The 9,136-nt window shown below is 54.6% G+C and overlaps 1 protein-coding gene across 1 annotated transcript; it reads right to left on the bottom strand.

The window, feature by feature from the left end:
- Window positions 1–7,304: 7,304 nt before the first annotated feature.
- On the bottom strand, window positions 7,305–8,868 carry LOC125556574 (11S globulin seed storage protein 2-like). Its single transcript, XM_048719280.1, has 3 exons — window positions 8,730–8,868; window positions 7,749–8,683; window positions 7,305–7,662 (listed from the first exon to the last, which is right to left on the bottom strand). The coding sequence occupies exons 1-3, from the start codon at window positions 8,778–8,780 to the stop codon at window positions 7,533–7,535; spliced, it is 1,116 nt and encodes a 371-aa protein (XP_048575237.1). The 5' UTR covers window positions 8,781–8,868; the 3' UTR covers window positions 7,305–7,532.
- Window positions 8,869–9,136: the final 268 nt, after the last annotated feature.

Genomic DNA, 9,136 nt, shown 5'->3' with positions numbered 1-9,136 from the left:
GCTGCATAACAACATATGTTGTTCCCTTTGTCATCGGTATGTTACTTGCCCGAGATTCGATCGTCGGTATCTCAATACCTAGTTCAATCTCGTTACCGGCAAGTCTCTTTACTCGTTCCGTAATACATCGTCCCGCAACTAACTCATTAGTTGCAATGCTTGCAAGGCTTATAGTGATGTGCATTACCGAGTGGGCCCAGAGATACCTCTCCGACAATCGGACTGACAAATCCTAATCTCGAAATACGCCAACCCAACAAGTACCTTTAGAGACACCTGTAGAGCACCTTTATAATCACCCAGTTATGTTGTGACGTTTGGTGGCACACAAAGTGTTCCTCCGGTAAACGGGAGTTGCATAATCTCATAGTCATAGAACGTGTATAAGTCATGAAGAAAGCAATAGCAACAAACTAAACGATCAAGTGCTAAACTAACGGAATGGGTCAAGTCAATCACATCATTCTCCTAATGATGTGATCCCGTTAATCAAATGACAACTCATGTCTATGGTTAGGAAACTCAACCATCTTTGATCAACGAGCTAGTCAAGTAGAGGCATACTAGTGACACTATGTTTGTCTATGTATTCACACATGTATTATGTTTCCGGTTAGTACAATTCTAGCATGAATAATAAAAATTTATAATGAAATAAGGAAATAAATAATAACTTTATTATTGCCTCTAGGACATATTTTCTTCAGCAACGAGCCCATCCCAACAAGCTCGTTCGTTAGCGAGGAGGGGCTTTTGAAGGATACAGAGGGTGGGTTGCTGCGAAGCGCATCAGCCACCAGAATATTAACGTTAGTGGCTAACTGATAGGCAGCGGAATGGCTTTACCACAAGGGTTCCGTGCCAAACCAATGGTCCATCCAAAATCACGTTGAGGAACCATTGTTGACGTAGAACTTGGCTCCTAATGTGAAGGCGGGCATAACTTTCTGGATCCCATTCCAAAAAGGTGAACCAAGTTCATGATAAATGGGTTCACATCAGCGGAAATGAGTTTGAAAGCAAGGAGGATGAGTTTGATCGAGGCTACGCTATGATTTTCTGGCTCAAAGAGCAATAAGGTGTCGTCCGCATATTGAAGGTGTGTGAGTCCTCCCGGAATAAGGTGAGAAACCACACCGCGGATGTGGCCGGCGTCCTTAGCCTTATGAACCATGGCTGAGAGGGCGACCGCAACAAAGTTGAAGATCAGAGGCGATGAGGGGTCCCCTTGACCGAGTCCTTGTTTGTTGTGAAATAAGTTCCCAACCTCTCCGTTAATCGACACCGCGGTCTGGCCTCCCGAGACCAGGTGCATGATGCGGTGAACAAAGCCTTGCTCGAATCCCTTCCGAGTCAGCACCTCGCGAATGAACTCCCAGTTCACGCGATCGTATGCTTTCTCAAATTCGAGCTTGAGAAGCACGGCGGGTTGCCTAGTGCGTTTAAGCTCGTGGATGATCTCCTGCAGCACTATCGGCCCTTCGAGAATGTTGCGACCTTTGAGTAAACCGGACTGATCGATAACGCGTTGCGCTACCGGGGCAAGTATGGTCGCGTAAGCCTTAGAGCAGATCTTGAAAGGCACGTTAATAAGAGTGATGGGACGGTACTGCTTAATAGTGTCGGCCCCTTTGACTTTGGAAATGAGGCTGATGACACCATAGTTGAGGCGCGAAACGTCTACCGTACCTAACGCAAAACCATTAATAATCCTGTAAAAGAGGTCTTTAAGCACAGGCCAGAAACGGCGGAAGAATGCGACCGGCCGGCCATCCGGGCCAGGCGCAGTGTCAATCTTCATTGCTCCCACCGCTTCATCGATCTCCTCCATGGAGAAAGCCAAGGCCAAGAAGTCATTTTCGGCTTGCGACACGCGGGCATCTTCTCCCCAGAAGTCAGCCCGGAGGTGTAAGGGCTTGTCCTCGGCTGTTCCCAACAAGTTGAGGAAGAAGTCATAGATGTGGGTCGTGATCTCGGACTGACTAACCAACAGCCCTTGATCGGATTGAAGTCTCAAAATCAAGCACTTCTGTTTACGATCGTTGGCAAAGGCGTGAAAATAGCCCGTATTCGCGTTGCCCTTGGTGATCCACTTGACGCCCCCCCTACGACGCCAGTATTCCTCCTCCTCCCTAAGAAAGGCAAGCACCTGGTTCCCATGTGCATAACGGTTGGCACATTCTGCTTCTAGGAAGGGTCTGGAATCAGCTTGAGCATCAAGGGCTTTAATTTCAGCGATTATAGCTTCCCTAGCGTGCTTCGCGTCGCTCCCGTGGTTTGCACCCCACCCACGGAGGAAACCACGAAGGGCACCGGCCGCCGAGATCCAAGTGTCCAGAGGACCCCTGGAGTAGCCGACCGTAGCTCTTGCACGCTCCCAGCGTGCAATGAGCAAGGGACCAAAACCCTCGACCTCAAACCACCCTGTTTCAAAGTAGAAACAAGGGCTACGCTTGATCCGGTCCTCCCGAGAAGCTAAGATCAGCGGCATGTGGTCCGACCTATTACGCGTTTTTGTCACGACCGTACACATGGGGAAGAGCACTTCCCAATCGGAAGTCACAAAGACACGATCGAGAACACTGCGCATAGGGGAGAGTTGTTTGTTGGTCCACGTATATCTAGCGCCTGTCCTAGCGATCTCCCGCAGGGCACATGCCACGATAGTATTATCGATAGTATTATTGAATAAGTTCACTCCAAGCAGTCTATATTATGGTTGTTCTTCCGCTCCCGAGCGAATAAGATTGAAATCGCCCCCAAGGACAATGGGGACGTTGGCGGCTTGCTTGGCCCCAACCAAGCTTTGGATTTCACCCAAGAAATCAGCAGCCCAAGAATGATCAGGCGGTCCGTAGACGCAAACAATCACCCAAGAAACAAGAGAAATTCTGCGTTTAATCGTAACTGCAATGAAAAATGAGCCCACATCCCAGCTTACAACATCACATGCATCACTGTTACATCCCAAAAGAAGACCGCTAGAGTGACCCACAGAAGGCACCCAGCCCCAAAAAAAACGATGAAGGGGGTCGTAAGCTGTCAAATCTCTATACGTAAAATCGGCTTTAATCGTTTCCTGAAGCGCGACGACGTCAATACGCTCACGGGCAATGTACTCCTTAAGCTGGGTACGATGGCCAGAGTGGCCGCAGCCCCGAATGTTCCAGAAAAGGTAGCGCATCACATAATACGATTGCGACGGCGCACCCCTCTGGATGTCATCGGTTTTGCCACATGTTTTTTAGCCGGGGCACGTCTCGTCGAGGGGGTAGCCTCCACCTCCCTTGTTTCAGCAGACCCACCCGATAGCACAACAGACCCTACAGGGTCTGGCACAACCAGAGACGTGGCAGAGGACTCCCTGGCCTTTGCCAACACGGTAGCTTCAGCCAGAGCCGCTTGGGCATCTTCGCGAGCACGAATCAACGACACTAGCTCACCGCTCTCCGCACCTACTTTAAAACCGCTATCATCGAGGATCGAGACAAGTTCTGGGTCTGTAAAAGCATTCAGAATCTTAAAGGAGGGGGGGATTACCTGTAGTTTTGAGATTCTTCTCCGCAAGGCGCAGCTGCGCGCTCTCCATGGATGACAGCTCTACCAGCTGTGCCTTGGCCCGGGCACTTGGCACGCACTGCGGCGGCTTGACAACGGGGTTTGCATGGATGGTTCGTTGAGCACCACACCCGTGTCAGAGCCCAGCAGACTGGGGGAGGTCGGGTCACCCGAGAGCATGGAGCCAGCGCCAGCCAACTCCTTAGAACCAGACTAGTTAAAATCCCCCATCAGCGTGCGCGCCGGTGGCGGGCTGTTCCATGCCGTATCCGCAGTCGCAAGCGCTCCCGGCGCCGCCACTTCTTTGTCCTCGACGAGCGCGAGAGCTTTGCGGCCCAGCATATCCCAGGTCTCTGTGTCAATCGACGTGTCCGGCATGCTGTCCTCATTCTCCTTGTCATCGCAGGCCATCTCCACATCTTGATGGTGACTGCCAATGGCAGTACCCGGCCCTCCCTGAGCCACGGGCGTAGCCTGCAGCTGGCCATTCGCACCCCCGTTCCCTGAACCAGGCTGGCCCTGTTTGTCGCTAGGGCGGGGAGGAGCCTTTTTAGAACTTGGCCCCACTGGTCCCTCACCCGTGCGCTTCGGGAGTCTTTCCACCTCCACCTTGATGTCAAAGCCCTCATGATTGAACCATACTTGCACGAAGCCATTCATCTTGTCCGGAGCTTTGCATCCAAACTTCATCCTCACCGGTCCCATCCGGATGAGTGAGAGCTCGTCCACCACAATGGGCCTGCCCAACATCTTCAGTCCTTCCATCAGGCGGTCGACATGCAGGTGCTTCTTGGGGATGCCATGGAGACGGAGCCACACCTCTGGCATGGAGAGAGGCACAATGCTCTCCTGGATAGAATCACGCACCCGCACCGTAATATCATTGATAGAGAGAAACAGTTTACCACTAGATTTAGCCATGTGCAACAGATCCGCGGAGGGAAAAGTAACCGCGAAGTCATCATCACCCACTTGAGCGATCTGCCAATCCCAGTCCCCCGCAAACATGTGCTTCAGCTCCAGCTTGAGTACGTGCAGCAAGAGCCTCCCTGGCTCCGCCGACAAGATAGCCCCATTGGCAGCCTGGAGATCATTCCCCTCAACCTCCTATTCTTCCTCGAAGTCCAAGCAGAAAAACCCTTCACCCGGTATCGCACTTCCCATGATCTGAAGGTGGAGATGCTAAGGCCGAGGTGTGCCCTTCCTGCTTACAGATCACGCAGAGGGGAGGAAAGGTGCAATTGGCCTGGAAATGCCCGTTCCTGCCGCACTTGAAGCATTCGCCCCCGTCTTCTTCGACTGGGATGGGCGCGTCCGTCGACCAGCACGGCGCGTCCGGCAGCACCACCGCCATCGGGACGGCCGACGCCCGTGGCTTCTTAGCCAACGGATCCCCATGGCCCCCACCACAGAGTAGGTGCTCCTGCGGCTTGCGCTCCAGTTCTCGCCGCCGCGCCCCATTCTTGCGCTTCTTCTTTTGCTCCTGCTGGCCCCACCAAGGGGGAGGAGGGCCCCAATCGCCCTCGTGCCCGTGAGATCCAGAGCCATAGCCTTGGCCATGGCTACCCTCATAGCCCTGGCCGGAACCACCACCTTGGCCTTGCTCGAAACCACCGCCACCATCTTCATGCCCTGCCGCCCTGGCCCGCTAACCACGCTTCGCCTGCTCCCACAGCGCCTTCTCACACCGCCTCTCCTCGTCGGGGATCGGAGGATCCATCGGCCTCTTCTCCACTCGCCGGTCTCCCATGGCTGCCACCGCAGCAAAGGAGCGAGTGAGGGGTGGAGGAGGAGGAAGGGGGGAGAGAGATCTGGCAAACCGCCTAAAGCGCCGCACCTCACTGGGACGAGCCGAAAACCCTAGCGAGGGGTCGCGCATGCCCCTGCGCAGCCATATATAGCGCCGCAGCCCGGGCTCGCGGGCACCAACCTGGACAGGCCAAGAGGCACATGGCCCAGCCGAGCCAGGCCCAGCTGCAGCAGCGTCCACCTGCCCCCCCTCCCCCGCAGCCTCACGGGAATCCACCCCTGAGGACGGTTGGGCCCCAAGACAGGCTAGCCCAGGCCCAACAAGCGCAAGCTGGCCCAAGGCAGGCACCCCGCCCGACAGCGGTAACCCTAGCGCGTCGGCCGTCTCCGCCACCCGTGCCGCCGCCGCCGACAACAACACCGATGCGGGCACGAGAGGGAGCGAAGGCCACTCCTCGACCGCCGCCGAGGCCGCCGCAAGGACAAGGGACGACGAGGGGCACGGTCCCACCCGCGGGCTCGGCGAAGAGGGCGTCGGCGGTCTCCAGTACCGCACCGCCGTAGCCCGAGATCCACTGCCCCCCGAGGCGAAACGACGACGACAATCTTACCGACCGACGCCGGCCGCCACTGCCACCTGCACGAAGTCGCCGAGGGTCGCGCCAGCCGGCGGGGGAGCCAGTCGCGGCGGGGAAGTCCCATCCTCCTCGTCGGACTCGCCCGCTGCCAGGGCGCAGAAACGACCACCGCACGCCCCACGCCCCGACTCCGAGGAGCACACCGGAGCCGGGCACACCGGGACGCCACTCGGACCCCGCCGAACTTGCACCCACGCATCAGCCACGGCGAGGTCACCGAGGGAAGCGGAGTCGCCGCCCACGGCACCTAGGACCGCCCCCAACGGCTCGCCCATGTTTGAAAACATCTCACCAGCCATCCACGCCAATAACTAATATCAACATATACAATACTAAATTAATACAATACTCATTATATTCCATAATGTAGTGTATATAGATTTTTTTAAAGTCAAATATCATCAACTTTGACCAAGTTTGCGTAGAAAAATATTTACACCTAGCATGCCAAACATATATAATTACAATCATCATAATCCGTACTTTCATATTTCATATATTTGGTATTGAAGATATAAATAGTTTGATCCATAAACTTGGTTGTAGTTTGTAAAGTTTATCTTTTTTAAAAATTGTGCGCACTACATTATGAAACTAAGAGAGTATGAAGTATATTCCGTGATGGAACTAATGATATTGATTTGGTATTGTGAATGTTAATATGCTTTCTATACGGGAGTAGCTAGAGATCAATGGACTAAAAATGAATTTATGGTCAGCAGAATCATTTTCAGCCCTCAGATGCAAAACCAACGGCAAGATGCCTTCCTACCTCGGAAACATTTTTACTATTCATCTTCTACCTCGAACCGCCGATCTACCACCGATCTAACCGCCTGCTGCCGCCGCTCGTGGCCGACAGCGCTCCCCAGCATAGCCGCCCTGGCCTCCCCCCAACCACCACCCACCGCCATGGTGTCATTGCCCTTGGCCATCGTTCTAACCCCAGCGATGAACAATTTTTCCGGGCGAACATACACCCTCCCCCACCTCTAAGATGGATATCGGGGTCGTGTGCCACCGTAAGATAGATATTGAGGTCGTCTGCCACCCTAAGATAGACTCAGAGGTTGATGCTTGTCCAGCGAGCCAGCGGCTGCTCCTTACTTCCCTCTGGCAGCTTATGCTTCCTTGATCCTAAATTCCATTGGCCCAAATTCTAAATGCAGGCTGACTTACAAGTAGCTAAACTGTTTCTATATATATAATTGAACGAACTTTAGAAAGTTTAATTTAAAACAAAACTAGTAGGCAAAATAAAAAAGAAATGAATGGAGTAAAACCCAAGCCTACGGCTAACAGACTTGTGGTCTCATATGAGTACAACAACGCGCAGAATTTTTTTTCTCATTCACGTAATTAAGAGACATAACAACGTATATAACCCAAACCGAGGGGTAACACACTTGTGGTGTCATATGAGTACAACAATGCACATAATTATTTTGCTCATTCACGTAAGTAAGCACGTGTAGAGACGTAACAGCGTATAATACAGATCGTGTGGTACACGTCAACGGAGCATACGGGACACACGCGCCACGGAAAGTGAACGGACGCCGCGGCGCGAACGCGTGCACCGACCGCTCAGTGCGACGGCTCGGCGCCTCCGAGCAGCTCCACCAGCTCCGGCGCCACGCTCAGCGACGCCTGCAGCACCTGCGCGGTCAAGCCGCCGAGCACCGAGCCATCCCCGGTCAGGTGCTCCACCGCGGGCCTGCCATGCGAGCACGACAGCATAATCAGTAATGATTGCCATTTTACATATAAGCTAGCGAAATGCCGAAATCCACATATACGTACCTGGCGCTCTTGACCAGGGACACCCACTCTGCTCCGTTGGCGCCGGCGGAGATGAGCGCCACCGCGAACCGCGGTACGACGAACACACTCCCCGCGGCGACCTCCTCGTCCAGCAGCAGCGTCTCGCCGCCCGCGGAGGAAGACACCTGCACCCGCGCGCTCCCACGTGCCACGTACACCGCCTGCGCCGCACCCTCCCCTAACACCCATGGCGCGCACGCGGCGCCGGGATCGAGCCGGCCGATCACCGCGCTGATCCCGAGGTCCCCTAGCGCCGCCAGGTCCGCCGCGGTGAGCGTCTCCAGGGTCCCTGCAGCGACTTGTCCGGCGTTCACGACAAGCCCTTTTCTGTCGTGCTCGCGCGGGCAGACGCCGGGCAGCTTCGTGCTCAGCCCCGTGAGGAGGACGGCTGGCTGGCTCCGGAACACGGCGGCGGCCTGCTCCTTCGTCACGCCAGGCCATGACCTGGCGAGGAGGCCCACGTCGAAGCCGCCTAGGACGCTGTTGCCGCCGGCGAGAAAGAAGTAGGAAATGTCCCCCGGGCTGACAGCGCGCTCCGTGTCGCCCATGAACAAGATTGAGAGGTCGTCCGCATCGCCGTCGCTGTCGTTGTACCACCACGAGACATCCCCAGTGCGCACGGCTATGACGTCGCCGACCTCGAGGCGCACGACCCTCTCCCTGGCCGCGGAGGAGGCGTTCCCCGTGGCGACCGGGAGGACACCGGCGACCCCGGAGCCTCGGAGGACGTAGCCGAACTTGTGGGAGTCGGCGTAGTGCGGCAGCGCGAAGGAGAGCGGCCTGAACACGAGCAAGCCACACCCGAGCCCCTCTGCAGTAAGCTCCGGCTGGTCGACGCCCGACCACGCCACATACGCCCCCGCGTCCGACTGGACAAGGGCCTTGCCGCCCTTGGCAGACATGTCTGTCTTGCCCTGCATGTAAGTTCGTTCAGCCTTCAGAATTTGGGAGATGATTTACCTGTGCTAGCTCCTCTTTGGCAGGAAGTGGAAGAAGAACGTCGTTGAGCATTGAGAACTGCGTGCAATTTATAGCAAAGATCCCATTCCCAATGTATCAACTATCAAGTGCAAGTTGGTTACTGCTACTCGACTCGAAAACGTGTAGAATTAGCGGCCGATCCGGCGCCTTGTGTTTCGCCATCCACGTGTCCCTCTGCTCGCTGCTCTTTATCTTTGTAATCTGAATTACTTGTCGCAGTTATAGATGTATCTAGTTACATTTTAGTTCTAAATACATTCATTTCTGTGACGAGTAATTTGAAACGAAGGGATTATATCTGTGCTAGGTCTCGATCTGTGATAGGTCTGAATCAAATATTAAAAACTACAAAGAACTTTTTGCACGAGTCTTCACATAAATCTCAC

The sequence above is a fragment of the Triticum urartu genome, chromosome 5 (assembly GCF_003073215.2).
Source record: "Triticum urartu cultivar G1812 chromosome 5, Tu2.1, whole genome shotgun sequence".
Classification (NCBI taxonomy): Eukaryota; Viridiplantae; Streptophyta; class Magnoliopsida; order Poales; family Poaceae; genus Triticum; species Triticum urartu.
The sequence above is the reverse complement of the archived record's forward strand: the minus strand, read 5'-3'. Positions and strand labels throughout refer to the sequence as shown.